A 14,869-nucleotide genomic window follows, 5' to 3' on the forward strand; every position below is an offset into this window, starting at 1 on the left:
TTGTAAAAGCCTTCATTCCCCAGCTTCGGGAGGCCTCTCTTGTATTTTTATGGCAAGCTTGTATAATACTCAGGATTGAAGCTGCAGCTTTTGACATCCTGACATGACCTAGAACAAAGGGAAATAGATCTCCCGAGACTGGGATGGGACAGGCAGGCAGAAAGCCCACTGACTTATCACTTGGCAGTAATGTTTGGAACCTGGGCCAAACCGCCAACGGGCAGGAATTTCTGGTGGATGTGGCCACTGTCCGCGTTCTGTCTGCCGCAGGTACCGGGCAGGGCAGACCCCTCACACAATTGGGAAGGAGACTCTTCGCTACCTTACCAACCTCATCATCCCAGAACTGTTATTTTTCATGCTGTGATTTGTCACTTGGACGGTGGTTCTCAGCAGGGCAGCAGTCTCAGCCTCACCTGGGAATTTATGAGAAATGTAAATTCCAGGCCCCTCTCCAGACGTAGTGAATCAGAAACTCTAGGGGTGGGGCTCCCGTCTGTCTTTCAACAAGCTTGTGAATCACTATATTAGGATAGAAGCCCCTTGAGAGCAGGGACCTTGTCTCATTTGTGCATCACCTAGGCTCAGCACCTAGCACAGGTGGTAGCTGCCTACTAATTATTTGTTGGGTGAATCAATGTATGAGTAAATAAGTAAAAGATGACATCTCTAAGGGAGAAAGTTTGGACCCTGGGCTGTCTCAGACCCAGTATTTGGGGCAGGCTTTCCTAGTGTTCCTCAAATCTTTCTAAGCAGGAACCACCTGGACACCCCAGGCCGGCTGTCAGGTGGGAGTTAAGTCAGCCCTTTATCAGGGTGACAGGAAGCCTGTTTCATGGCTGTTTCTTTGATTGTATCAGAAGAGTGCTCTGAAAACAGCAGCTCTTTGTCATCTACCATTTTAACTAGCTTAAAAGCCAGCTCACTCTCTCTCTCTCCCCCCGCCCCCTGATTTGAGGGCTGGGATCCAAAGTGGGGTGAAATGACAACGTGCTGTCTGTTGTCACCGTGGTTCCTGGCAGCCCTGTGAAGACATCTTTCACTCCATCATTAAACACTGGCTGGATTTGTAATGCTGATGTTTTCTTCACCTGAATATTCATCTTTTCCCACCCTACACTTAGTGGTTGTCTTTCCTCCTTCGAGCATCACTCCTGACATATTGTTTCCATCTGTGCGTGTCTTTACTTGAAAAAATCTGTTGTCATCCAGACTTTGCTGTGCCAGCAGAAGACAGAATTCTCTCTGACATTGACTGAGGCCGGGGGGGTTCTGCTGGAGGAGAGAAAGGTCACCTGGGCTCCTTGGGGAAATTTCTGGTTTGGGATAAGGTTAAGGACATTTGGAGAGGGGAGGGAGAGGCTTGGGGAGGAAATAGAAAAAAAGGTAATACATTGAGGTCAGAGAGGAAGCAGGAAGTAGATAGTCAAATTTCCAGGACATCAGAAGTTGGGGTATAGAGTTCTGGGGATGAAAAGTATACCTCCAAAGAATTTTAGAGTATTTTGACTTTAAATGACTAACATAGAGGTTATCGCTAGAGATCTCTAAGTTGTTGTCTCTGGTGTTTGAGTGATCAGCTATCTTTCCCCTAGACAAGCATTGGAGGTCACATGTGATGTCAGAGTGGGGCCTGTCCTGGGAACCCAGGGCTCCCCTGAAAAGGGAGGTACCCTACTTACCCCAAGTCACATTTGCACTGAGAAGCTAATGCTTGGGGTTGCTTTAGGGTTTGTTTCTTTGAAGCCTACTTATCCTCCTTCAGCTATTAGTTTTTAATTATTGGGCCCCTTTCTCTGTGCTTCCAAAACTACTGCATAACTTCAATCTTGGTGCTTAGCTATGCTGTTTCTAATTTCTCTGTGTGAGTCTGTCATGCCGACGACACGGAAAACCCCTCTAAATGCAGGGACCATATCGAGGGCCTGGCAAATAGTAGGTGCTCAAGAAATATTTGTGCAAGAGAAATGAACTTGTATTTTATTGAGTTAATTCTGATGCTACTTTGCAAGATGGCCTGAGGGTGAGCAAAAAAGTTTGTTCCTGCCTTCAAGAAGCTTATAGTTTAGGTGAGGACATCAACGGAACTAAATTGCCAAATACCAGACACATTGCATGGAACTTTGAGGTGGTCGCCCACCCTCCTGAGCTGTCTCTGCCTGTTCTCTTCCAGATGCTTTGTTCTTCACAAGCTGCCCAATTTAAAGTTCTTGGATGCCAGGAAAGTAACCAGAGAAGAACGAGAGGAAGCTTTGGTCAGAGGGGCGTTCATGAAGGTGGTGAAGCCCAAGGTAAGCTGCCTAGGTCATGGTCTTCTCGAGGGATTTGTGTCTCACCACACAGGTACTCTTGGAGCATGGAGGGCATGCTTCCATGTATTCAGAATGCAGGAGAGCTCGTCCATGGGTACACTGTTAGCCAAACAAGAAGTAGGACTGGGTACACACTGGGTCTTCCCAGTCTAAGAGGACCTTATTTGTAAGGTGATTTCACTTGGATGGCTTGTTTACTGGTAAAGCAGCACCTTGCACAGCCAATGGTGATGTCCCAGGAGTAGGTGGGATTTCAGAGCTCTTTCTTAAAGATGGTTCATTTATAAGATGGTGCCTCTGCAGGTCTGGAGCTGAGAAAGGGGAAAGGGGAAAGCGCTGAGCACGTGCGCTTTCTCAGGTGGCTGGGATTCCTCTAGCACCTCACAGGGGGCCCTTCTTCCCTGGGACCAAAGGGGAGACACAGGAGAGGGATTTTCTTGGTTCCACAGCTGAGAACTCAGCAGCTCTCAGAGATCCCGGTAGAGGGAAAGTGCATTTTTCTGACAATGGGACCTGGGACTGGTGTGTGCTCCCTCCAGGTAGCTTTCTAGGGTTCATGGAAATGATGCTCACTGACCTGTCAGGCTGAGTCTTCCCTGAGGCCATGGAAGCGACCATGGGTCATCTTAATGACAACATTGATGAGGCAGGCGGGGCTTGGCTCTCAGACCCAAGGAGATTTTTAAGGACATGGACAACTATCTTATTAGGAGGAATTGGGGTCCTTCTATGAGGCCTGAGGCTGGGGCATGGACTTGATGACACTTGGTGACCCCAGTGGAGATCCATCCCTGCCCTGGGGCTCTGTGCATTGACATTGTCATTTCCTGTGGGATCCTGGCATGCGTGTTGAAAACATTGTCCCAGAAAGCCAAGAGGTCCAGTTTTTCCTCACTTACTGACTTGCAGTGCTCTGCCCAGGTATTGGGAATGACTGAGAGGGAAAGAGGAAAAAGCAAACAGGACCAAAACCGAAAGAGCAACCTCTCTGTCAGGTTGCTCAGCTGGCAGCAGACTTCAGGCCACGTTCTCTCCCTGAATCCGTGAGGTGCAACTTATTTCCCATGGTGCTGAATATGATTGCTGGCAGTTGTGGAAAAATGCAACACAGAGGGTGTAATCCTGGCAGATAAATGTATCGTTACCTGTTTCAGCATGTGGGAAATTAATTGAGCGATTCGTTTTGTAGTTATTAAAGTGTTAACAGTTTTCCTTAACGAGGCATATTTGACATGTTGCTCATGGCTGCCTTCAGATATTTCAGCTCTTGTAATTTTTGTCCAAAGGAAATAATTTATTTCTTGGCTCTTTCTTTGTTTTGTTTTTTGTTTTTGTTAAAAGATTTCAGAGACAGCTGCACCACCAAAACCAACAAAGAACAACAAATGAGCCGCCTATAATACCTTGGGGTCTTGCCCCTCTTACATTTCTCACCTTCACATTCACAGGCACTTTATAAACTAGGTCAGAATTTCTTCCGCTGTCATTGTCATTGACATGGGCAGCTCTGTTGTCACTGGAAATCTGAAGGGGTTCCAGATACTGCAACGGAGTGGGGCTCTCTGTGTGTGTCCACCATGGTTCTGGGGTTCCTTGCCTACTGAGGGAAGGGAGCGTTGGCTTATTCTGCAGCTCCATAACTCAAGCCTGGAGACCTTCATCGGGCTGCCCACGTCACCCGCTAGGAATTGCTGGAGCTTTTCCTGTGTGTTTGACCACGGAGCCCACATTCTCCACTCTGATTTATTACCCCGGAGCAGGGAGCTAAACTGTTTTTCATGCACCTCTGGGTTCAAACAGAACCTCATCGGGGGCCTAGATGAAGACAGCGGGAGAAAGCAGGGCTGTTCTGTTGGGGCAGAGATGGCGGCAGGATCAGGGTTTGGTGGGGAGGGGGAGCTCTGGCATCCTACCCAGTCTTTGAAAGCAAATGGGCCTGGCTCCTTAAAATCGGTAATAGCTGGTTCTCTGAGTCATTAGCAACTTAAGCAGAAATGCTCTTCAAAGCCCCACATTAGTTTCTAGTCAATTATAGAATTAGCTCATGTTTGTAATTGACTCTCACATCTTTATTAACGGTATTAAGCTTTACAGTATGCACGGATTTGAGGAGAAGCGGAGGCACTCTGCGAAAGCGTGAGGATCTTCGGTGGTTACCTTTTTGTGGTCACATGATCTCCAAACTGGACTGGACTTCAGTAATCACCTGGTCTGAGATCTCATTTACTGGGTGAAGGAATAGGGAGAAGATGGAGTGTCCTCAGGCGCCCAGAGCCCCCTGAGGCAGACTATGATTAGAACCCCGGGATGTGAGACCAGAACCCTGGAATATGGGATTAGAACTCTGGGATGTGGGACCAGAACCCAGATGTGGGACCAGAACCCAGATGTGGGACCAGAACCCAGATGTGGGACCAGAACCCAGATGTGGGACCAGACCTAGGGATGTGGGACCAGAACCCAGATGTGAGACCAGAACCCAGATGTGGGACCAGAACCCAGATGTGGGACCAGACCTAGGGATGTGGGCTTTCACTTAAGTGTTCTGTTTACACCATGATCCTTCAAGGGCGCCAGAGGATTTCTCTGGCTTCCTGGCCTGATAACAAACTGTAAGCCTCTCTTGATGGCAGGCAGTTCCCTATTGTCTGTTTTCAGAGATGCTCACCAGGACTTTTTTTGCAGCTAGAGAGAGGCCAAACGAGCTCCTTGCTGAATTAATAATGTTAAAAAGGCTGGTTCTCGCCTGCTCACAGTATATACAGACATATGTTTGTTCCTATGCAGGTGTGTATATACGCTTTCCATCTCTGTGTATATATACATATGTATGTTCTGGGAGGTATGTGTACGCCTGGATTCGGCTCCTAAGTGGAGAGCAATTTCCTCCCTGTGAATTGCGACGCTGTGCTGAGCGCACTGGGTGAAGACCTATTTTTCATAACAGCGTCAGACTCTCAAGTTGGCTCCTGTCCTTTCCAAGGCGGCGGCCCGTTGTGCTTATTCAGCAGGAGGCTCTGATGGATGATCAAGGGGGCCATGATTTGGGGAGCTGTTTTCATTTTATTCCTGACATAACGTATTTGGGAGGATGGAAAATGCCTCTCCAATCACAGCCCGTGCCATGGAGGTAGGGAACAGGCAGTGTGGGTTCTTGGCTAATGCAAATGCAGAATCATCCAGGATCTAATAAGCCCCGAGGTCCCGGAGGTTTGATTTGGTACCTGGCAGGCCCTGGCACTTGAGTGCGAGCTCTCTCTTGCTCTCTCTCAGCTGACACAGTTCTTCATCCCTGCCTTTGGCTTTTGTTGCTTAAAAGCCACCTTCTGTCTGAGCTCTGATTGTTCTATAGAAGGCTGCTATCATTCATTAGGGAGTGATAGCTAATGCTACAATGGGCTCTTCTAGACCCTCAAGTGTGTGTGTGTGTGTGTGTGTGTGTGTGTGTGTGTGTGTGTGTGTGTGTTGTCAGTTAATGGACTTACAACAGCTAGGCTTTGTTCATTTCCCAGAATTATAAAGAAAATATGTATCTTTGTCCAATATTGGCCATTGAATCATAACATTGTCCATGCAGAGAGCACCAAGCTGGGCACAGAGAAGGCTGAGGCCCTGCAAAGAGCGGCTTCTGTAATGACCGGTCCGTGACCCCCTCGCCACATGAGAAACACAGATCAAAGTGGTGCAGGGGCCTGTCCAGGAGGGCGTGCATGGCGGACACTCCAGCCCTGCACATCAGAGAGACGGCTCAAGGATCCGACAGTCAGAATTGCTTAATTATGTCCTGGCTTTGTAATTATTCATCCCTGTTCTGGCAAAGAGCACAGTTGTCATTTCTCTGACATAATTATTTAAAGCTGAGCCCTCTTGTTTACAGGCACATGCATGAAGTTGGCTACCAACTATTTAATCTCCAGGACCTTATGGGAGCGACAGGGGGGAGTAACTACAGGGGCAGCTGGACTGAGAATCACAGCCCACTTTAGAAAGTGTTCTAACATGTGTATTTTTGCTTATAATCATGGCCATTCTCTTGTAGGTAAGATATGGAAACAGGTGTGTTCATGAGTACAGCTAGGTCCTTGAGAATATGTCAGCATGTCTTTATGCAGGCATGTGTGGGTTTCCTAGCATGTGTAGTTTGTGTATTTGTGTCGTGTTTTATAGTTTGCATACGTGTCTGTGTATCTTTGGGTATTTGGGGTGTCTAGTGTGTGTGTTTATAAGTGAGAGGAATGGGTGAGGGAGGAAGAGTGTTTCATTAAAGGAATAAACTTCTGAATACCTGTGCCTTCCATAAATCTTTTCTATTCTCTTCCTTAAACTGAAAGTTGAGCGCTATTTCGGCCCGAGGATTTACCTGCTGTCGGCTCTGGGAGGGCTGGGGCTTCTCTTTTCCACTCTCATGTCTGCGGTGCCTGGTCTATAGCAGAGACTCGGCCAATTCTCCTCCCAAGAATATACCGTGGACAGAACATGCTGGAAGATCCATCATGAAAGGTGGTCCCGTGTTCGTTGTTGCTTGACTGTGGCCCTCTGGAAAGGGGGCCTCTGCCTTAAGGAACATTAACCATCCGAATCTGTGTGTTGGCAGAAAAGACAGAATCTGGGCTACATAGCTGTTTTCCCAAAGGATTTACCTGGTATTTGTTATGACGGCAAAACCTCTAGCTGCCGTGATCACTGGGCCTCGGCTTCTTCATTGGGTGGCATTGCTGGGGAGGCTGGGTGAGGTCCCCGGGGTGGGGGTGGGGGGCTGGCACTGATCACATTCTCTGAGTCCTTCTCTCAGAGTCCACTTGGTCCTCATAGGGCTTTTAGGAAAGAAAAGTAGCTTTTCTGAGAAAACATGTTGGGGCGCTCCACAGTCTGTGTACAATTAAAATGAGATTTCCCCTCTCTGAGCTGTTATTGGTTTTTGTGTGTTTGTTTTGTGCGTGTGTTTTGTTTTGTTTTTGTCTTATCATAAAGGAGCACAGCCTAGCGCAGTGATGGCGAACCTATGACACGCGTGTCAGAGGTGACACGCGAACTCGTTCTTTTGGTTGATTTTTCTTTCTTAAATGGCATTTCAATATATAAAATAAATATCAAAAATATAAGTCTTTGTTTTACTATGGTTGCAAATATCAAAACATTTCTATCTGTGACACGGCACCAGAGTTAAGTTAGGGTTTTTCAAAATGCTGACACGCCGAGCTCAAAAGGTTCGCCATCACTGGCCTAGTGGCTTTTTTGGTTCAGTTAGCTGTTTTTAAATGCCTAGCCCAGTTCTTTACTAAATACTCCCTTTTTCTAAACTACAGTGTATATGTCTCTCCTATCTTCTGTTAGCCTTATCTAGCCCAATTGCAAACATGTAAAAGGTTATCAGAAAACACCTCTAGATTGATTGCAATTACTAGCATTTGCTCTACACTTAATATTTTCAAGAATAGATATTTTACATAAAGCTGGGCCTGCCTATAAATAAATATTCTAATAACTAAATAAACCACATATATACAGCAGAATAGACAATAAGTCCATCTATGTTGAAAGCTCTCTATTATGCTAAGTGTTCAGAAGAAAACCAACGTTCCTTATTTTCTGGAAATCTCCAACTGCCTGAAAATGTTAGTGTTTTATAGTTCTTTTATCTTTTTGCACAAATGTTTTTTTGTCTAGAGACATATTCAGAGTCTATTTTCAATTTTTTATAGTAAATTTTGAAGGGAGGAAAATTTTAAACTAATTTCTTTTTTGGAAGATGCCTGGGCGGTATGTTTAGAAACAACTCCAGGAGCCAAAGATTTGCAGTTCGTTTGTTTGTCATTGTTCCTCCTGATTTCACAGTTTGCCGCATTCATCTTGGGGGGATCACTTACAGGTTTTGTATTTCTCTATTTTAGCACCAAGCTTCCCTGCATCTCAAGTAAATGCTTTCAGAGTATTGCTCTTTAGAGGCAATTTTGGTCACTTTTCATTGCCTTGCTCTTGGGTAGCAAATCTCTGAAATCAGAGACGGACTGTTGCATAAAAGTTGTGTCTCTCATGCCCTGGCAAAGCCCTATGGACAGAGAATTGAAATCCACAGTAAAGAGAAGAAAAGTAAAACAGTGGCAGCTGGTGCTGGTGGCAGCCTTTCAGAGCCACTCCCTGAAATCTCTGGGGCCTGGTCAGGTTATGAGCACATAGTAGGTCTCACTCTCTATTAAGCCAAATGCCTGGTGAGATTTTGTGGTGTTTCTGTTGGAATCATTGGCTTTTACTGCATCCCAATGGCCCAGCTCTACACTTTTCCTCTTTTTGGCCGACAACATGCTCACTTTTGTCCAAGGATATTTGGGCAGACACATGCCTAGGGGATCATGGAAGGAAGAGGCCCTTTGCGGGGAATTAGATAAGTCTTCCTAGATACTTCCTAGATACTCTGGAACCTGAAAATAGGGAGAAGTGCAATAAATTTCATCATTTGTCTAAAATCATTCTCTTTCTGCCCTTGCCATGGCTTCCCTCTATGGGAGGAGTACACTTCTCCATCCCACTGACTTTGGCTACGACACTTTGGCCAATGGGATGTGTGTGGAAGTGACAGCATGCCAGTCCTGGGCCAATGCCCTGTGAGATAATCTGTGTTTTCACTCGCCCCTCTTTTGTGTCTGCCATTTACTGTGAAAACAACGTGAGACTCACACCGAGCAGACCTGAACCTGACCCTGAACTACCCCAACCAACCCCAGACCTCAGCATAAGAAATAACTGCCTCCTGGAAGTCACTATGAGTTATGGAATAGTGTTACTAGAGAAGCCTTAGAGAGACACAGGCCATCCATCCACATATGCTGCCCTCTGGTCTCCCCTGGCACTTGATCCAGAGCTCTTAACTGGGACACAACTTGGGTTTTAGTGAAGTTAGTGACAGTGTTGGGTGTCACAACACCAACTTCTGTAGCTTTCTGGATGCTTAACTAATTAGAATCACAAGACCAGCCTTAGGGTCAACTGGCTGCCTTGTGGTGCACTACGGCATGTATTGAAACATTTCTGCCCTGTGAGTAAAAACAACAACTAGCATGTATTAAATGTCCACTGTGTACTAGATACTGTACAAACAACTTAAAAATCTCCTTGAATTTGAATCTGCACATGAGGAAACTGATGTTGAGAGAACTTACAACAACACCTAAAATTACAGTGCGACGTGGAATCAGACTCTTCCTTTGCTCTGCCTGGGCCTCAGAGCTCATGGTGTCTCCCCTTATCCCTTACATTGCATCAACTGGGCATGGAGATGTGATGGGAGGTAGAAGTAAAAGAGCAGGAAGACCAGATCATGGAAGGGAGCCCAAGGTAACTTGGTGATTTTTCAATTTGATCTTGCCCTGTGACCACTCCCCCAAGCCCATTTTGGTGAAATACATGGGCAAGGCAGAGGATTGGAGGAGCCAGGCTGAGAAGGGTTCTGTTCTGCCATCACATGAGGATGAGGAGGAAACCTGGCAGGGTCTGAATGGAGAGGAGAGGGAGGGCAGGTCTGTGTTGGTCCCTGGGTGTCTCGGGGAGGGAGCAGAGTGCTCTTTGAACAGCAGGTGTTTGGGAAATCTGTGCAGAGGCAGTTGCTGGCCGGACGCTGTTCAGAATTCAGACCACCCAGATGTGGTGGTGCTCAGGTGGCCACAGAGGCCAAAGAGCTGGGGCTGAGAGCCCTCTTTCTGGGGCTGCTGGGAGGGGTCTGTGTGGCTGCAAACAGCTCAGTGCTGGGATAAGGAGAAAGCCTATGGCTGTCGAAGGCCCAGTGGTTAACTCCCCTGGTGATGGGTACATGGTGTTCTAAAAAGTACCTTGACATGTTTTTGCCCAAAGTACCCTATCCCCTATGGTATCAGTTGCCTCAGGTTTGTTTGTTTATCTTTTAATATATTTTTATTGATTTCAGAGAGGAAGGGAAAGGGAAAGAGAGATAGAAACATTAATGATGGGAGAGAATCATTGATCAGCTACCTCCAGCATGCTCCCTACTGGGGATCGAACCTGCAACCCAGGCATGTGCCCTGACTGGGAATCGAACCGTGACCTCCAGGTTCATAGGTTGATGCTCAACCATTGAGCCACACTGGCCAGACAAGTTGCCCTTGTTTTAAGGAGTAAATTTAAGCCTTCTTAACTTGGTTATGAAAAGTCCTCATTTGTGTGACCTCTGGTAATGATTGAGATGGGGCCTCAATAGCCAATTATTTCTGTATTCTGTATATTTCCAACTTGACCTTTTCTTGATCCACTTTAGAAGACAGGTGTTGGTTTTTTGCTTTTGCACGTCAGGTTTTTTTTATTTCTTTTAAAAACTAGCCTGAAAGGAAAGAGAAGAGGAAAACAAAGATGCTTCTTTAAGGAAGTGGGTTCCCACAGAGTAAAGTTGGGGTGCTGATGTAAAGTTAACCATGTTTACAGCTAAGATTACCCCGGATTCCCTGTGCAGCTTCAGGGCTTGGCAGGGAGCTGCTCTTGGCAGGTGCATTGGTGAGCTTGAACAGCACCTTCTCCTTAACATGCGTTGCTCCACTTACCCCCACCCCCACTGAGTTTTTGCTTTCAGCCTGGTGATTAAGGCCAGTGATGAGGAGAAGTTGGTTGGAAAACCAGAAACTTGTCTAGGAACAGAAAAAAAGGCCAGCAATGGAGGTGTGCGTGATGGGAGAGCATGAATGTCTTCACTCTTCAGTTAGATCAGGGCCTTGCTCTCTGTCCTGCTGAAGCCTGTGGCTTCAGAAAGCTCTGCCTGGCTTAGAAAGTCCCTTCTGGGCCCGTGGGAACATCAGACGGCAGGGACTGAACCTCAGGGCAGGTAGGCATCCTGGAAGAGGAAACCTGGGGATGGATGGCTCGCTAGGAAACACATCAGGAACCGATGTGTTCTGACACTCACTATGATGACGTGTTAATATTCTTTGCAATTCTGTGGCTAAGGGAGAAGGAGAACATAAAGATGACATTGTCCTAATTTCTGCTCTTGAGTTCTTATCATTTCCAAACCGCCTGCAACTAATAGCAGGTGTCTTCATTTGCTAGGGCTGCCAGAATGAAATACCACACTCTGGGTGACTTAAGCAACAGAAATTAATTTCTCCTAGTTATGGAGGCTAGAAATCCAAGGCAAGGTGCTGGCAGGATTGGTTTCTTCTGAGGCCCCTCCCCTTGACTTGTAGATGGTCACTTTATTTTTTAAATATATTTTATTGATTTTTTACAGAGAGGAAAGGAGAGGGATAGAGAGTCAGAAACATCGATGAGAGAGAAACATCGATCAGCTGCCTCCTGCATACCGCCTACTGGGGATGTGCACGCAACCCAGGTACATGCCCTTACTGGAATCGAACCTAGGAGCCTTTAGTCCGCAGGCCGACGCTCTATCCACTGAGCCAAACCGGTTAGGGCGATGGGCACTTTCTTGCTGTGTCCCCACATGGCATCTCTCTGTGTGCTCACTTCCCCGCTCTCTGTGTGTGTCCACATTTCCTTTTCTTATGAGGGCACTAGCCACACTGGATTAAGACCCATCCAGTGGCCTCACTTTAGGTCAGTCCCCTCTTTAAAGGCCCTGTCTTTAAACATAACCATATTCTGAAATATTGGGGGTTAGGACTTAATGTATGATTTTTTTTTTTGGGGGGGGGTGGTATATACTTTAGTCCTTAACAACAAAGAAGAAGGGTGAACTTTAAGAAGATGTAAAAGAAAACTCATGTAAGCTCAGTGAGGAAGGGATGTCTCTAATATTTGACATTTACTTGTTCTTTTCATTATTCCCCAAAAAGCCTAAGAAGCAGAGAAGTAGGTAGGAAAAAGTAGTAGGATAATCTTAGGTTATCCAACTTGAATGCAGGAAAAAGGCTTCACAAAGTTTGAACGAAATAAAAATTTGATCTGTTTGTCTGAATGTGGCTAATGCATACATTTCAGGGTACCATCCAGGTGAGTGCCAAGCAGGCATATGCAGGGATTAGTAGGAGCTCTAGGAATGGCACTTCCTTCCTCTACAGAGTAGGCTCAGAGGAGATGCTTAGAGGAGAGCTTCCTCTCATTTTTAAAATTACCTTTATCTCTAGTGGAGCCCTTTGCCCTGAATGGTTCCTTGAGGAGTTAAAAGAAGCTGTTTCATAGGGAGAAGAGTTATGACACATCCCCTCTGCTCCCTGCCTGTTTCTCCAGCGAGCTTATCTCTCTGCCAAGAACTCCAGGAATACCCAAGCTCCCAGGTACCTGCTGGATCTGGTGGGAGAGCTGGTTACAACATTCTAGGAAGTAGGTTTTTGCCTCTCCATTGTTTTGTCTACCCGTGGTCACCATGGCTTACTTCTGGGGCCCATGGACATGCCCCCACTCCAAACACTTCATCACCTTCCCTCTGACCAGGCCAAGGCATGTTTCACAAGCATGATAGAGCAGGTCTGCCCTGGGGGTCCCTAAACGCTGGGGTGCAATTAGCTCCTTTATTTGCTTTTCTTGCTCCTGGCAGTAGAGTGTCTTAGATGAACAGAGGGCACAGTCAGTAATGCACAGGTGCTGTGTAATCGGGGCTTCCTGTTGATTTAGCCACATTCCATGCTCTTGTCCATGATAGCAATACACTCAGCCTTTTAGCAAGGATATTTTAGGCTAATTTTATTTTTCAGGTGAATTTTGACATATGGCAGTAGATTTTGAGCTACCTTACCTGAATTAGAATTCATTATTTCTTTCAATGGTGAACTAATGCTCCTGTCTAAGCTCTAAAGCTGTATGTATGTTTTTTCTCTCCTGAGGTGGGGAATTTTAAGTGGGGCTTCTCCTTCATGTCACCTTCAACTCAGGAGTGAAATTTAGAAGTGAGTCACTTTTTTTGTTGTGGCTTTTTGCATTGTCATGCAGCTATCTGGCTTAGCGACCTCTCCCATGTTTTATTGGGCCCATTTTTATTCATTTCTCCCCACCACCCAACCTTCACTTTTGTTTTTGATATGATTCAAGGAGTTGCCTCCAGCTGTTCTTTGGGGAAGGTTTAAAATCTGAATTTATTGTGGCTCTGGTAGCCCATGGAAAACTTATGATTCTTACTTCGTTCAGTAGCTGCTGTCAGACCTGCTTTTCCATTTAGGGGTCAGCCCTACTCCAAGTCTCAGGATTACGTTCAGGTTTGCAATAAAGGCTGAACTTCTACCTTCTGCCACCCATCTCTCCATTGTTAATACAGGGAATCTAATGCCTCCCTCCATGCTTGTTGTGAAGATTAAATGAGGTAATATGTGTAAGGAGCTGATTCAGTCCAGAGAAGGTGGTACTGCCCTTATACTCTGGTGGTTCAACTGAGTTTTTTACTTAAATGAAGTGTTTCTGAGGCTTTTACCAAGCATTTACCTCCTGATGAGCATAAAACACCTATAAGGAAGGAATATGGGAGGAGAAAGAAAGCCCTGGTTCATCTTAGGGAAGCTGGGCCCCTGAGTTTTGGGTCTCCCCAGGCACCACACAGGCCATTTTGTTCTTGTGGTGATGGTGGAGGGGAAGCCAGGGCAAAAGGGGGTGCAGGGGAGGCCAGTATGGTCGGGACAGAGGGGTTCCACAGTCACTGGTGCAAACAGGGATAGCGGTGCAGCAGCCCCCGTGAGCAGCAGGCCCCGCCTGGTGCAAAAATAAGCCCTTAAGCCCTTTCGTTTGGGTGACCTTGGACTCAACTCTCTTAATCCTCTTCCAACTCCCTTGGTGAATCTGAAAATCAAGGCCAATATTTAGATCCTGGAATTTGTCGCTGCAGTAAGCCCGCCTTTGCTCCTTGGTAACACGGAGAAAACCGGAGAGCGAAATCTGGGGGCTTGTAACACACGTCCAGAGAACATGATCTCAGCGTTAGAAGGGCTTTAAAAACCCAAGGTTGAGGTATCAGATCTCTGGATAATTAGAAAAGAACCAAGGGCTATAGTACACGAAGCCACTTTTTTTTTTTTTTTTTAAATCTGTTTCAGTTCAGTATAAGATTTAAAATAAAGGGATTTCTACACTCATTCTAATTTTCAGTCATGGGATGCTTTGGAAAAGATTATGTTGCAAATTATATTTTTCTTTCTTGCATTCAGAAAACCCTCACTAGCCGTTTGTGACGCCTGCCCTTGAGATTACAGAGGCCTAATCTGAGCGCTAGGCACCGCGTTTGCTCAGGTACAGACGGGTAGGCTAAGCAGAGCGGGCGGAGAATGAAAAGCTTTCCTTCTTTGCATCCCCTCCCTCTTCCTTTGCACATTACGTGACTAAATGTGCAACTTTGTTCGCGTAACTGCTACAAACAGTTCACTGTGTAGGCCAAACGCTCTCTAATGCAGTAAAATTAAGAAATAATATGCTTTGAAAGTGATTTATGAGTGTGGTTAAACTGCCAGATTTACAAAGAAATAGTTCAGATCTTGGGAAGCCTCAGGAGTCACGTCAAAAATGAATTTGACCATGATTTAAACTGCTACTCTTCTTACATGACATTTAATATGTGTACTTTGGAGGCCCATATGTCTTTAATAAAATAGCATTAAGTTTTAAATATGATATGAATG

General features: G+C 45.9%; 1 protein-coding gene across 1 annotated transcript in view; it reads left to right on the top strand.

Annotated features, from left to right (window-relative positions):
- Positions 1–14,869, top strand: part of LRMDA (leucine rich melanocyte differentiation associated) — a 1,016,440-nt gene that overhangs the window by 575,501 nt on the left and 426,070 nt on the right. Inside the window, exon 5 of the mRNA XM_036337194.1 lies at positions 2,174–2,291. Coding sequence (XP_036193087.1) covers positions 2,174–2,291 — 118 coding nt within the window. The remainder of the gene's footprint in view (positions 1–2,173; positions 2,292–14,869) is intronic.

The sequence above is a fragment of the Myotis myotis genome, unplaced genomic scaffold (assembly GCF_014108235.1).
Source record: "Myotis myotis isolate mMyoMyo1 unplaced genomic scaffold, mMyoMyo1.p scaffold_m19_p_15, whole genome shotgun sequence".
Lineage (NCBI taxonomy): Eukaryota > Metazoa > Chordata > Mammalia > Chiroptera > Vespertilionidae > Myotis > Myotis myotis.